This window comes from Halictus rubicundus, chromosome 4, assembly GCF_050948215.1.
Source record: "Halictus rubicundus isolate RS-2024b chromosome 4, iyHalRubi1_principal, whole genome shotgun sequence".
NCBI lineage: Eukaryota > Metazoa > Arthropoda > Insecta > Hymenoptera > Halictidae > Halictus > Halictus rubicundus.
The window spans coordinates 7,392,693-7,408,195 of NC_135152.1; the positions used below are offsets into that span (position 1 = coordinate 7,392,693).

Genomic DNA, 15,503 nt, shown 5'->3' on the forward strand with positions numbered 1-15,503 from the left:
TGGGGAAGGAGCATAATATTGTTCCTGTGGGAAGTTTGGACGTTATTCTTGCTAATACGCTCTTGGAAGTTTATATTTTGAAACCGTCGAATGCGTAGAAACAAGCAGAAACCCCAACGAAACTCCAATTTACAACGAATATAAAGTCTCATAAATAAACCGCGGATTTTTGAGCTATATAAAAATTGATTTCCTTTTCCAGAATGAACTGGACATAATTTTTAGATTCCTTAAACGTGCTCACACTTTTGTATTTCGTCGAGCCACGAATAAGAAATCCGCAATTTGTACATAAAACAAAAATTTCATTTAGTGGAAAACCGAGCGTAATAAAATACAGCGGAAATTCCATTCGAATGCATAATCGAGGGCGGGGCGCTTAACGTCTTTCGGGAAAGGGGATGCAGATTTCATTGGAAGACGAGCAACCCCGTTTAATCTCGCCGAAGAATCCGGGTGTCGTAAGGAAGAAACTGGAGCCGGCTAGAGCGATGTTGAGGTAGTAATATTGTCGCGGAGGCTCTCGATTATTTTTCTTTTCGCGGCTAAATAAAATCGCGCGAACGTGTTCTCGTCGACGGAAAGATCCTTCGTCAATGTTACGGGGTGGAAGTAGCTGCAAGAAGGGTGGCACGGTGCCGGTAATGCGTTTCGACGGAAACACGAGGGGCGAGGGTGACGTTCGATCCGCAGCAGGCGGCGGGATGATTTCAGATGTCATTGTTTACGGTTTCTTCGGGGCCCTTGCGCGCTTTTGTGACCGCCACCCTAACCGGGGCGCTGCAACCCTCCTGTCGTTAAAGCCGGCCACGCTCGCGGAACATTTTCACGCCGTTCACTATACGGTCTGTGCATCGTGCGCACGTTTCTGTACTGCTACGAAAATAATTTTCCTTCGGAATTTATTTATTTAAACGTCGCAGTAATCGCCTTCTTGGAATTTATTTGTTTCACTCCCTGCGACTTGTAGTTTTTTTTTCCTTGACCCTTTGGAGTCTATTCTATTATTCGAGCTACCAGTGAATATATATTTTAAAATTATATTATATACTGCTACGAATGCAATTTTCCCTTGGAATTTATTAATTTAAACCTCGCAGCCATTGCCTACCCCTCGACCATAAATTTTCTTGGAACTTATTTATTTGACTCCTCGCAACAGTAGTTTATTTCCTTGACCCTTTGGAGTCTGTTCTATTATTCGAGCTACCAGTGTATATACATATATTTAAATTATGTTATATACTGCTACGAATGCAATTTTCCCTTGGAATTTATTTATTTAAACCTCGCAGTCATTGCCTACCCGTCGACCATTTTTCTTGGAATTTATTTATTTGACTCCCCGCAACAGTAGTTTATTTCCTTGACCCTTTGGAGTCTATTCTATTATCCGAGCTACCAGTGTATATATATTTTTAATTTATATTGCACACTACTAGGAAAATAATCGACCACCCCTCCACCAACAATTTGTCTTTGGAGTTTATTTATGCACCCCTCGCAGCTTCAGGAAATTTATTTACTGGACCCTTTGAAGTCTATTCTATTTGAGCTACCAGTGAATATATTTTTTTATTTATATTATATATCGCTATGAAAATGGTCGACTATCTTTCAGTCACTTTTCTAGTTCGGCAAGTTCAGTGTTAATGGGCAGTCGGTGTTAATGGTGTTCATTTAAGGTGCGATAAAACGGCAACAAAAAATCGTACATCAATTTTTAAGGTCTCGTTGTAAAGGGGAGGCTTCAATCTACAATCCAATGTCGATTTTGCGCAGAAAAAATTTTTTAACGTCCATGGGAACATCTGATTCTCCGCTATTTTCGTGAAGGAAAAGTACCTTTACATTGTTATCCCTCGCACGATGTAATAATTTTTTCTGAAAAAATCGACCGAAGTCCGCCGAAGCCGAGACTTCGAGCTTCAAAATGAGCTAAGGCTGATTATTGTACGATTTTTTAAAACAAAGTTACAACAATTTAAATATCGACAATTTGTCCTCAAAGTTTTCTCACTACAAAGAAGAAGCTGATCGAATAAAATCGTATTGAAAATTGCAGCAATGTTAAGTGAATTTTCTAGAGGCTAGCCTGTGATAGTATAGCACGATCGTCTACCAGCAACCTTCTAGAGTATTTTGCGAACAGTTCCGGGGCCCGTCGGAATTCGCATAGTCGCGTGACGGCCGCTTGTTCGCCTAACTCAGATCGATCTCGGGGGCTGTAATTCGAGTTGAGAGGGTGGCCCACGCCGTTAACGCGATCATGCAACATTGTAGAGCAGCGGCAGTCCGATAAGCTAGGCTCATTTTCCTCGTATCCACGCCTGATCTCGTTTACGTATTCATTTATGCGCGCGCGGACGCACGCACGCGGGCTCTTCGTGTCGCAAACCTTTTGTGTGTCATTCTCGTACACGCGCAAAATCGCTTCTACAAAATACCTGTGGATGTCTCAACGTTCATAATCATATTCGTGCGTCCTACAGAAACAATTGTCCCTCGTACACCGCAGGAGAAACAAAATTCCGAACAATTATTCCCAACACGTTCTGCAGGAAGTATTATTTCGAAACAATTATTTCTAATACATTCTACCAGAAGTATTACTTCAAACAATTATTTTCAATACGTTCTACAAGAAGTGTTACTTCAGCTGGAGCAATTCGCTACAGGCCTCTTCATAATCAAATCAAAAAAGAAGTCTGTGTTGTACGGAAGCATCGACAGGACTATTTCGATCAAACAGAAAACTAAATCGTTACTCTCTCCAGTTCAAAAAATTTTCTTTGTATCCCAATCATCATTTCCCGAAGTCCGTGTACAAATTAGACAGTGGAATGGATAAAACGACATTGTCGGCCACTGTTCGCAACGAACCCGGTCTTGGCGTCTCTTGTTTCTATTATCCCCTATTTACTACAACCTCGCTGTTCTCTTGTTGTTCTTGGTGTTAACCGGCGTCAACCAATATTGATCACCGGCCAGGGACTCGCCGCTTAGGGAGCGCCGGACCGCAGACGTTGTGCTCTTCCCATTTCGCCCTTCCCATTCCACCCACGCTTCGATCCGCCACTCACCCCCGGTCGTCCATTTTCTTCTTTTTGCCTTCTTTGTGTCTCGTCTTGTTGGACGGGAAACTGTGTCAGAATTCACAGCTGTTCATTTCTTTTCTGAATACAGTCTTTTCTCGATATATGTCGCGGATGTCTGGCAGATAAAAGTCGCAGAACTATCCCCACCACCGCGGAGTATATCCAAGAGGCCAAGAAGCTCGAGAGACTTCAGTCGCCGAGGAGTGTAAGGTCGCGTGGATCAAAGAATAGTATCTCCTGGTCGATATATGTCCGTGGCTAGACCCGTGTTTTGGACATATATCGAGTAAACACTGTGATCTAAGTTGGAAATAATACAACAGCGTGTTTAACGCTGGAACTACCAAGCCCTTGAGCTCTCCTCGCACAAGCAGAATATCTTCCAGCAACGATTGCCTGTTTCTTGTTGCAAATATGCATTGTTCACGCGCAATATCTACCTCCTTTTGTTCGCGGAAGGAATTCTCATCGTAACCGGCGACTTCACTCCGATAAAGACCATAACAGCGACAAAGACCGTTCCGTGCAGCAGTTTCGCACGACGCGACGTGGAAATGACACTGATGAACCTTTTCCACTTTCTCCGAGAAAATTTTCCAATCTTTTTTGACGAGTTTCTTGAGGAGGGTACAATTGTCTCCGACTGCTACCCTAACAGTAGAGGGAGGAAATTTGCTCTGTCGGAGAAACTATGATTTCGAGCGGGACTTTGTCCAAACGGGATATTCGCAAATATTCTGCACATTTTTCACCGGTTTCCGTCATTCCATATATGTCCCAATTACTGTGGCATTAAGCTAACGTGTGAATTAATGATCTACTTGATTTTAATTTGAGCTGTTCAAAATTTACATTGACTCTCAAACTCTTCCTTTTCTATCAGAATATTTTTCTCAAGTTACAAATCGTGATATTTCACAATACTGGAATGAAAATAAAAAATCTCTGGAAAAATTTCAAACATACCTCGAGAGTTATAAAAAGAGGAATATTTTCCGTCGTGACATGTGCATTAATAGTACAATTTAATTAAAACTAAATAGTTCGTCCATGTTCTCCTTCAAGTTAATTTCTACTGCTTGTTTATACACGAAACGAAATGAACGCCTAAATCGAAAAAATTCTATCGTCCCACAGAGAACGCGTGGAACACAAGATTTTCTAAACGGTGTTAGTCGATCTCCCATGAAACCGTGCGGCACTCTCGCTTTCCGGAGCCAGCGGCGGCAACAGGCAAATTTTTCGTATCGATTGCGAAAGTGTAGGCGAAAGCGCGAATCCGTGCTCGAGTTTCCGAGGGGGTGTCCCCGAATAATCGAGCACCCCGTAGATGGGACATACGAGGGCACGCCGAGGGTGGATATATTCTCTCTGTGTGTCTGGCACACAGGGATGAATACCCGGAGAGCAGTCCCCCATCGCGAATGTTTTACACAGCCAGAAAGGGAGTTATCGATTTAATTCCCGGGGAAAACTCGCGGGGGATAACTCGTGGGGAGGCTTTCTGCGTCCGCCTTTGTTCGCCGTCGGCTCTCTCTCTCTCTCTCTCGCTCTCTTTGTTGGTGCTCGAAAAATCCTGGCAGAGGCTGGATTGCCAATCGGGAAAAACTGAGAGCTTGTCCCGGCGTTTCTTCGATGTTTTCCTCGTGGGAAATACGGGCAGCGGGAAAACGTCTCCGGTTTTCCACCCTTAGTTTTCCAACCCCGTAATCCATCGGTAGTTAGCGGCGGCAACCCTCCGCGGGACCGAATAAGAAAGAGGATAACCGACCGGAGAGGATCATAGTCGCGATGGAACGTCGGGAATTGAATTTTTCAGGCTCCTCCGCTTTCCCTGGTGTTCCCTTATTTTACCCGGCCTTTGCTCGGCCGCTCCTCGGCGCGTTGATCCGGTCAGAATTAATTTATCCGATCAACGTAAATTAACGCTACACCACGAAACATGTAAAAGTGAAACGTCTTACGGAAGGGGAAAGATTTTGTACGATTTTCGTTATAATAATTTCCTATGAATACGTTTTTCCAATTTCAATAATCGTGAAACAGAAAACCGCTCATTCTAACCGTGGTAGGTACAGTGTTAAACGCTGCTGCGAAAAGTGTTTTTACATGATGCATCTGGGAAGTCTTTCACGAAATCCCGTAATTCATCTGTAAAATAGAATTATTTTATTGCAAATATTCCTGCACCGATTCCCGGCGCGGCGGATCGAACGAGTTTCTCGCGACATTATGGGCCAAGGGGCGTACGGTAATTACGCTGGGAATTATGCGAGTATAATCGTGCGAAGCGCGGCACGTGCCGAATCGCTTTGATCTCGCGGCACTGGGAGACTCGATAATCGAGGGGGGAACAAAATCGAACTAGGGGGGCGGGGGTCTTTAAAATCGAACGAAATCAATCTGCCGCATATTTTGGAAATATCTGTGGGGTTGTGAACCGATGGAAAAATTTCGGCTGTTCGCGCAGGGGTTGCAGAAAGGGGATGATAATCGACGAACTCGGTGCCCAGGTCGGAATTCTCGACAGGACGCGATTCTAATCGCGTCGACCGCAGTATGAGAGGGTAATGCACGTCTAAATACGGCGCGCGTATTCACCACGTTGAAAATAGCTGGCCGTGGCTCTTTTTATCGATACGATAAAAGAGACACGCCGCGGTCTCGGCTCTCCATTTTTACGCCTTTCTCGCAACCTCTGAGACAAAGACGCCTGGAAGTCTCGAAGTCTTTGCTGTCTTGAAAATTCTTTTACCAGCTGTATTTATTGTTCGCGAGATTTATTTCCCGGTGACGTATAGTCCGGATCCCGATCCAACCGTGGAAAAAAACGCCACGGCCGTATTTTGTTGCACGGCGGAATTTTATTATAGCTCGTTAGCCTGCGGAAACACGATCTCACACTTCTCGTGTTCGACACGAGACTTCTATATTAAATCTAAATACAGCCGTGCCGGCGTTTAATGGCAGCGTTGCTCTACCGCCTCGCCCTTAATGCGCGTTTTGTAATTATAGACTGCGGATGTTTGCGCATTTTTACCGTACGCCAACCTGCGAAACCCGCGAGCCAAAGGTTACCGTCGTTACACGCGTCCAAAGTGGAGCAAAGTTGATATTGAAGGTGCAATTAAATTGCAAATGAATCGGAAAGTCGATTGGAATTTATATTCCGGTGCGACGGTCCTGTTCTCACTCCAATTTCATTTTCCGTTGCACATGCAGCCGAAGTTGGAATTAGAATTGAAAATAATTTCTAAGTCAACCAGAAATCCTCATTTTTTTTAATTCATACAGACGCTCCTCTCCCTTTTTCACTTTTATTTGCAGACAATGTTGAATATTCGCAGACAGTATAGAGCCGGACAAAGTTGAAATTAAAATTGGAAATAATTTGTAAGTCAATCGGTGACTATTTTCGAACTTTTATTTCCTTCAGTCGTCCGTTTCCTCGCTTTTTTTTCGTTCATTGAAACGAACAGAGCAAAATAAAATTGAATCGAAAATAAATTGTAAATGAATCGGAATTTCTTGAATTAATTGTTTTATTCTGTCGTTTTTTTTCCTTACCTTTTTTGCTTCAGTCTCATGCACATTCGTGCACGTTAATTCTTCGTTTGCAAACAGTTTCTAAAATTGCATACACTGTTCGGTGCAATGTGTCTACTACTTTGCTTACCATTAGTCGCCGTCATCGCTCCGATATGTACACCGTCGCTCGGGAATTGTTTGATCGCTTGTTTGACGAACAATGAACTTGACTTTCCGGATGAATAAAACACGAGTGGATGTTTGAACAGCAACATGCTCGATGCGTATCCATTTAACCGTGGAGAACGAGGGACTATGAAACCGTAGCTCTCAAAACAGTGAACCACGATTATTTTTCAATAGAAAATCTTCCTTGCAAATTTGTCGAAGAACAACGTAAAATTAGGATTCACATCAAACATTTGTATATTGAACCTCTGGGTCAAAATGGACCCAAGTCTCCCCATTTAAATCTGCATTTCCAAACTATAAGTGAATATAGGGGTGACCAAAGAATTAATATTTAGATCAGTTTTTCGCGACATAATTATCCTAAAAGGAAAATTAAAAAATTGTGTAAATTGTCTTAAGAAGAAAATGAAAAAATTGTATAAATTGTCCTAAGGAGGAAATGAAAAAACTGTATAAATTGTCCTAAAAAGAAAATTATAAAATTGTAAAAATTGTCCTAAAAGAAAATTGAAAAATTATATAAATTCTCCTGAGAAGAAAATGAAAAAATTGTGTACAATCATGCTGAGAAGAAAATTGAAAACTGGTTAAATGAAATGCGATAAAATACAGTACAGATACTACAGAAACTATTAGGTATATAAAGAGAGTAATTTTATCAGGAAATAAACAGCAAACAATTCCAGAAACTGCATTTGGCAAAAATTGCATTTGGATGCGTCTGACGCGGTTCTATATTCCCGCAGGCGTGCATTAGCGTGCAACAAACAAAAGACGTGACGATAATAAATAGCAGAATGATTCGATGGGTCGTTGGAGCGAGGCATAGCGAACAGGAGCGAAGAGGAATGAAGCGGAGCAAAGCGGAACTCGTATCTCGGTCCGGAGGCGGCTCGAAATTGACGAATACCCGAGTCGTCACTATCTCTAGGAGCATTGTTCTCTGTTGAAACGGTGGTGGGCGAATAAACGCACATAACACATAACGCGTAACATACATTCCACGGGGCCAGAGTCGGCGGAACGCGTTTCCACGAGGAGGAGGAGGAGGAGGAGGAGGAGGAGAGGAGAGGGCTCATTCGGATGCGTCTCGCGTGCGTTTCGACGCCGCAGAGTCGAGGACCGGAAGCTGGCTCGTCGTGCGTGCATCGTCACGCGTATCCGGTGCCCCGGAGTTCGTTTATCGAGACCTGACACTTCCACGAAAGGACACTACTTCGATCCTCTTTTCGCCTCCCTCCCAATCTACCTCTTCCTCCTCTTTTTCTTCTTCTTCGTCTTCGAGAGCCAACCCTTCGTCGACAGTCGAATTTCCAAGGACACAGAGGACTATGGTAGACATTGGCATATTTTGGAATTTGGTCAGCTAAGCGGATTATTTGCAGGGCATAATTTTAACATTTTTGTGTCCCCCTAATCTTCTTCATCCCCCTCTTCTTCTTATTCGAGAGCCACCCCTTCGACAGTCGAATTTCCAAGGACATGGAGGACTATGGTAGACATTGGCATATTTTGGAATTTGGTCAGCTAGGCAGATTATTTGCGGGGCATAATTTTGCAGATTTTAACATTTGCGTTCCTCCTAATTGCCGTCATCCCCCTCTTCTTCTTCTTATACGAGAGCTACCCCTACTTCGACAGTCGAATTTCCAAGGCCACAGAGGACTACGGTAGACATTGGCATATTTTGGAATTTGGTCAGCTAAGCAGATTATTTGCAGGGCATAATTTTGCAGACTTTAATACTTGCGTCCCCCCTAATTGCCGTCATCCCCCTCTTCTTCTTATTATTCGGGAGCCACCCTTTCGACAGTCGAATTTCCAAGGACACAGAGGACTACGATAGACATTGGGATATTTTGGAATTTGGTTAGCAAAGGAGACTATTTGCAGGGCACAATTTTAACATTTGTGTGTCCCCCTAATCTTCTTCATCCCGCTGTTCTTCTTATTCGAGAGCCACCCCTTCGACAGTCGAATTTCCAAGGACGCAGAGGACTACGGTAGACATTGGGACATTTTGGAATTTCATTAGCAAAGGAGATTATTCGCAGGGCATAATTTTGCAGATCTTAATACTTGTGTCTCCCCCTAATTGCCGTCATCCCCCTCATCTTCTTCTTATACGAGTGCCACCCCTTTTTCGACAGTTGAATTTCCAAGGACACAGCGGACTATGTTAGGGGATATTCTGGGACCCAACTAGCAATGAATCATTTTACCAATATTATTTGTAGAGGTAGTTGGTTTGTTACCATACATACGCAATGTTTGCTCCGCATCTTTCGCAGCTTCGCCATGAACACACCGTTCCCGAGCTGCCGCGCTCTATTGAAAATATACAAGACTCTCCGGCTGAACGTCAACCAATAAACATCGTACGTACAGTCTATAAAAATCTAATTTTTACCCTTTTTCTTTTGTGCAGCCGTTTACAATTGGCGAGGAGACACACGCTATGGCCTTCCATTGGAGATCGGCGAGACGGTGCAGATCCTGGAGGAGTGCGCAGGTGAGAGAGCTTAATCTACCAATACACTGAAGAACTGAAAAGATTCTTAAGCTGTACAAGATCGCTAATGAAATCGGATTAAGTTGGAAAAATGACGGGGTCGTTTTCCTTGGTCTCAGGATGGTACAGGGGCTTCTCGACGAAGAACCGAGCGGTGAAGGGCATCTTCCCAAGTTCGTACGTGCACCTGAAGCCCTGCAAGATCGAGAACGAGGGTCTGTTCGAGTCTGTGATCCCGTTGGAGGATCCTGTGGTCCGGGAAGTCACCCTGGTGCTGCGGGAATGGGATGGCATTTGGAAAAGACTCTACGTGGTGAGCTACCGTCTTCTCTTCTCGCCACAGTAACCCCCATCTTCTGGTAGCACTCCAATCTTGTCATTAAATTTGATACAGTGAATATGTCGGTAGCAAAAATTCATTTTTCAATCCGGACCAATAACGAACGAGTGCCGTGGTGTGATAATTGTACAAGTGACGTAGCTTGTCAGCCGGCGTTTCTGTGTTGCCAAGGGGATGATCAGCGACCGGAGACGAAAATCGCAGAGTGCTCCCTTTGAGCCGGGTAAATTGCGTTTGCCAGCGCTTTGATGTCGGCGGAATCGATCTCCGGGGCTGATCGACCGTCTGACCGGTAAGTGGACACCGAGATCGAACGATGGGAACTTCGTCAATTTCGTAGCTCGGTGATCGATACCTTTCGACAACCTCGAAAACGACGGTGGTCGAATTTGCCGAACACTCTCCGTCGGCGAGAAGCTTCTGCAGATCCAGTTAACGGGGAACTTCGCAAAACTCCTGTGCACCACAGAGGTTGTGGCCTTTAATTCGGTTATTAGTTATATCTGGGTTATTTGTATTCGTTTGTAGGACAGTAGCAATGATAATTTACATGGTGTTTGGCAGCAGACAATTCAATTGTCTTCCCTACAATTTTCTCTCAACTGCTGTCGAACATCCTGTATATGAGCAGAGGATGTCTTTGCAAGTCTCGGTGTATTTAAATTAATCGCTAGACCGCAGAGAAACTATAAATAAAGGAAAATTGGAAAAATTGATTTCGGTAGAGCTGGAATTCCGATGATTGGTTCAGATTGAATTTTAAGGGGGTGAGTTAGGGGTTCGTGGATGAGAAGTCTCTGGGTGCTTGCCTTTTCCAAGATGGCCGCGCTCCATCGCCCCTAGCCATAACACGATTTTCACCGTATCCTGCGTACCTCGGAACTAATTTGACCCTTTTCCGATTACTTGGCTCTGTCCAGGAGAGGGAGAACTACAAATTCACCGCGCTGAGGAAGGTGATGCGAGAACTCCTGGAATGGCGGCGACAACTACTTGCTGGCACTTTGACGACCGATCAGACCAGGGAGCTGAAGCTGAGGATTATCAACAAGGTGGACTGGGGGAACCGGTAAGTTAACACCAACATTTGCTGTTGAAATGTTGTCCTCGGAGATAGAACAGCTAATATTATCGTCGAGGTGTTCGTAACTTTCAAAATCCATTATCTCGTCTTCAAGGTGTCAGGACGTGTACCCTGTGCTAAATTAGGTAACACTGCAGGACCGCAAAGTGAGATTATTAACCCTACGTACAATTTTTATCCGTAACAATTTGACTGAAAAGAACAATCAATTTTTAAACTCTCTTCCCGAATGAGATTGTAGAATTTATGTCTTTTGGTTACCATTACTCTGAGCTTGACAATTTCCATAGTCTCGCAGAGGGTCGAGATGAACGTAACCGATGAATTCTTCTGACCTCTCAAATTAAATAAAAATGGCGTGTACTGTTAAAAATTGAAAGGCACATCAACAGAACGTAGATCCCTGATTTCGCCTAATTTGGTACACGAAAATACTTAGGGCAGACGACTGAATGGAACAATGCCGCGCCCAGTCGATCTCGCCGGTTTGATTCGATGAGATTTATTGAACGATTACGAACTTCCTCCTATAACCGGTCGCTTGTGGTTCGGACTCGCTGAGAAACTCGATGCAGTCGCACGTAGATACAGAGAGTGAGGATGGAACTGGTCTCATAGAAAGAGTATACTTTATTTTATAAATTGAACCGTTCTGGCTTCCTCTTGCTCCCGCTTACAGTCTAACGTTGCACTTGTTGGCAGTCTTCGCGTTGACTACGGCGCAATCTTTACAAGTGAGCATTCGTTTCTTTGAACGTGTCGAAGGGGCTGGTGTTTCGTAGTCTAAGCTCTAGAGTAATCTCTGTAATCCTACAGAAAAGGCACATTGCGAACAATCCTTACATCTATTACATCTAGCTCTCTTTCTCTCTCTTTTTCTCTCTCTCTCTCTCTCGCTCTCTCTGTCTCTCTCGTTCGCCTTAATCTAAGAATCTAACTTAATATATCACTTGAAACGCGACTAATAGTAGTAGTAGTGTATATCTAGGAGAAAAAGAGCTACCAAGTACTGTGCGGGGCTGTTGAGTTGCCTGGTGGGCGGTACGGGGCCAAGTTAAGCTCCTCCCCTTCTGTTCTTAGCCCCTCCCACGTGGATTCGATAATATTCTTAACAAAACTGCCCTTGGTCGTAAAAGAGAAGTGACAAGGGGGTTTACAATTAGGTCTAGATCAAGATTAGAAATTCTGTTAGCTCCTCCCAACCTCAGTACTGACATTTTTTGATACTCGTAGGTGTGGCCTTCGCGCAAGTTGTTTGGAAGACTTTAACAATTTTGGTTGTTAACGATAGTACGCGTGACAGGAGCAGGTAAATTGAGTAGAGAGCAGTGTAGTGGCAAGATAGGCTCCGCCTTTACAATCATAGGCCCCTCCCACATGGGTCTGGATCAAGGTTGAAGACTGCTAGCTCCTCCCCTTCGCACCATCGACATTTTCATACCAATAATTTTTGTAGAGTTTGAAATCTTCGAGCAATACTAGGCCTGGCAAGGGCTGAAGAGAAGTTCAGGGCCAAGTTGTGCTCCTCCCTTACTGTCTTTAGCTCCTCTTCGCTAGGCCTGGGATCCCTCCCACTCCTACATACTGATAATCGTGGTAGAGTTTAACAATTTCAACCAATAACGATAATAGGCGTGGTAGGAGCACGGTGAGCGGATAGAGGGCGGTACAAGAACAAGTTACACCACGCCTCCAGAATCCTTGGCCCCTCCCACGTGGGTTTAAGGCCTCTCATTCCCATCATTAACATTTCCACACTCATAATCACCACTGTAAACCACCAATTAGACACAAGTACCACTTCCTAGGCAACTTGTCACCCACGCACAGTAGCTACAGAATTATTATTGTCGTAGTATTGTCATTGTATACTTAGCGGCAGCATTGTGTATCATTCTCGCGAGCAATTCGGGAGACGTGAGCAAACTACGCGCCACTAGCATTATTATGCTTCGGTTCGAGCGCATTCACGCAATCATGATCGCCGAGAATCCATAATATTCCCTCCGTGACGCAGCGTTCACATATTTCGAGACGCAGAGAGAATTTCGACTAGCAAGTCATCGCTGTCTCCTGATTGGCTGCGTTACAAAGTGGTGGGGATACAGAGGCGGAACCATCGCGCGACGCTACGGAGAGAACACTACATCTCCAAGCGAAACACGGTCGCGGCGAATAAAATCCAAACAAAAATATAATGTCGAGCCTAAAGCTACCCATTAACGCACAGTCCCGAATCTTTCAATTAAAGGAGCATCGAACATAATCGAAGAAATTAGAATAATACACACTTTTTATACAATTCTGCGGGTAAGTAGAAACTGCGACCGGTTCCTACCGGATATCTCCTTGCCATTTCGTATTCACAGATTTTTGCGCCGATACTTGTCTCGAATGTCCAATGAAAAATCGCGAAGCGTCTCTATATATAAATCTCTCTCTATAATATAATTCTAGCCTGTCTTCGTTCTAAGGATAATTGCACCAATTACGCGCAGACGCCGATCGCTGTAGTAGGTCCACTTCGGGAAAAATAAACTGCGTGCCGATCTCGCACAAATTACGCATCTGAACAATAAAGTAAATCCATACCGAGAGATACAGAATCAAGAGAAAATTTAAAAAAAAAAAATAGAACATCGCGGGAGTCTTCCATCCCTTGACAATTACAATTCTGCGACAACTTTTACGTATCACTGTCGCGACGCCTAACAACATTTGCTGTTGCAACTGCTAATTGCATTTGTACCGCTACAAACTGCAACATTTATTTCGAGGAAGCACTGATGAAACAGGTGGCCATGCTCGCCCATTTCTCTGATCATTTGCACAATCGTTCTTTCGGTAAATCTCATCGTTCTCTCCGGTATTTTATTCGTCATTTTCGTGCACTTCGTACCTTTGCGAAAGAAAAAATTTAGTAAATTGTGTTTTTTAAAATTTATGAAAGGCTTTCAGAGAAATTATTCTTCGGCAACGAAATATTACATTTTTTCCTCTCCCTCTTTCGGGAAGAAATTATGAAATTTTAAAAGCTTGTCAACGGTCCGCACAGGAAAACTCTTTTAGAAAATCATTCTCTTTAATAAAAAAAACTAAACGGTTTCTTTCTTCGTACGAAAATTAATTTTCTCTTTTCTCTAATTTGCTCTTTCTGCGTGCGAACATTGTTTTCACAAGCTTTCTCTTCACAGCTACGCTTCAGTAAACCTTCAGAAGCAGACTAAAGTTCCCGTAAACAATTTTCTGTCGTTTCTTACGATTTAAAACTTTGCTGAAGCGTAAACGAAAAGAGGTAGCTGGAGAACGGTAGATTTTTAGGGAAATTGTGCAAAATTCGCAGAAAAGTCGGCTCACCTCGCCAAAAATCAACACCAACATTCGTACGAGTACGAAGAATTTTTGGTTTGCGAACCAAATCACTGAATAATTTCGCACGGAATGATCGATGCGCCACGTAAATGGCGTTCTGACTCCCCCGGGATAGTGGAAAGTAACGCGAAAGGAATGTGAACGTAATAAGTAGAAGAGACCGGGAGACGCTATTCAACGCGGACTTATGGTCACCATAAGCTATGCCATAGAATCGCCTTGGAAGTCGGAGGACGCGATTTACAGCCGCGGGGGATGAAGGCAATGGCGTCGCCTGAGAGGGGACCATAGAATTTCGGCTCGATGCGGTCCCATGGCCGGCGAAACGCAAGAAATTCAATCCTGAGCCGAAAATATGGCGGTCGGCAGATTAGGTTTTGCAATTGTTCGATTATCTATCTCTTAGGCTTGCGCCGGGAACACTAATTTTTTAGGATGACGTTGCCGAAAGATTTTTTCCAGGGCTTGGAAACTTATCACGCGGCTCTTAAAACGATTATTAGACTGTGGATCTTTGTGCAAAATTTTCTTCGTCGATTACAAGGCACAGAGACCACATAAAAAACGTTTAATAATTTTAATAAATTGTGAAAGCGACGTTTACAAATGGTCTGAACGTTCTTACGATTAAGAAACGAAGTGGATGTCTATATAGTGCCTGTGCCTTGGAATTAATTCGGACGATTTTTATCTTAAAAATTCGCAGTATATCTTAAAAGCTGCTGATTCTAAAAGGGTTCAGCGAAACAGTTCCGGACCGGTTCCAAGCCCCGTGTTTCGCACGGTTTCGTGCTGTTTTGTCTGTTCAGATTGATTTTTCAGTGGCGAGGGTTCCAGACGCGAGTTATTGTTTTCGGGGTTGACGAATGAAAATCGTCCGGTCCCCGGCGCAAACCTGTCTCGAACTGTCTCGGCCTGTCTCGCGGGGGGGAGTGGGGGCGGCCGTGGGGGTTGTGGCTTCTGACAAACCCCCGTCGGCGTTTATCACAATAGAGAAGAGAAGGGAGGGCGAAAGATACGTCGCGGGATTAGATCTCGGTGTCCTTCGCGTATTTCTCGATCTCCGGGTAGATCGGCGACATCTCGAGGGTGCTGGGCGCCGATGGGACCGACGTCGGCGACGCCTCGCTCGTCGAGCCCAGGTTACAGCAACGGTATAGCTCGTCCAACACCTCCTTGAACAGCATCATGTTCATGTTCTGGCCGAGCAGGTGCAGCAGCATGAAGTCGCCCACCTGCAATTTTCGTCCACTTTTAGCATCGTTTCTCTCGGTGAAAGTTTGGCGGATTTTATTCTGTCGAGGACAAGGACAAGACCGCATGATTTCTTCTTAAAAATTGCCAGTCTTGTCTTTGCAATCTCAATCGCCCAGTAAT

At 44.1% G+C, this 15,503-nt stretch overlaps 2 protein-coding genes across 8 annotated transcripts in view; one reads left to right on the top strand and one right to left on the bottom strand.

Annotated features, from left to right (window-relative positions):
- The window catches only part of Spg (dedicator of cytokinesis spg), a 91,280-nt gene that overhangs the window by 11,881 nt on the left and 63,896 nt on the right, over positions 1 to 15,503 (top strand). For all 4 annotated transcript variants that reach the window (XM_076786502.1, XM_076786501.1, XM_076786500.1 and 1 more), the window contains exons 2-4: positions 9,247 to 9,330; positions 9,450 to 9,643; positions 10,591 to 10,739. In XM_076786502.1, coding sequence (XP_076642617.1) covers positions 9,247 to 9,330; positions 9,450 to 9,643; positions 10,591 to 10,739 — 427 coding nt within the window. The remainder of the gene's footprint in view (positions 1 to 9,246; positions 9,331 to 9,449; positions 9,644 to 10,590; positions 10,740 to 15,503) is intronic.
- Positions 11,365 to 15,503, bottom strand: part of Inx3 (innexin 3) — a 34,202-nt gene continuing 30,063 nt past the window's right edge. For all 4 annotated transcript variants that reach the window (XM_076786507.1, XM_076786504.1, XM_076786506.1 and 1 more), the window contains one exon: positions 11,365 to 15,361. In XM_076786507.1, coding sequence (XP_076642622.1) covers positions 15,155 to 15,361 — 207 coding nt within the window. In that variant the 3' untranslated portion in view covers positions 11,365 to 15,154. The remainder of the gene's footprint in view (positions 15,362 to 15,503) is intronic.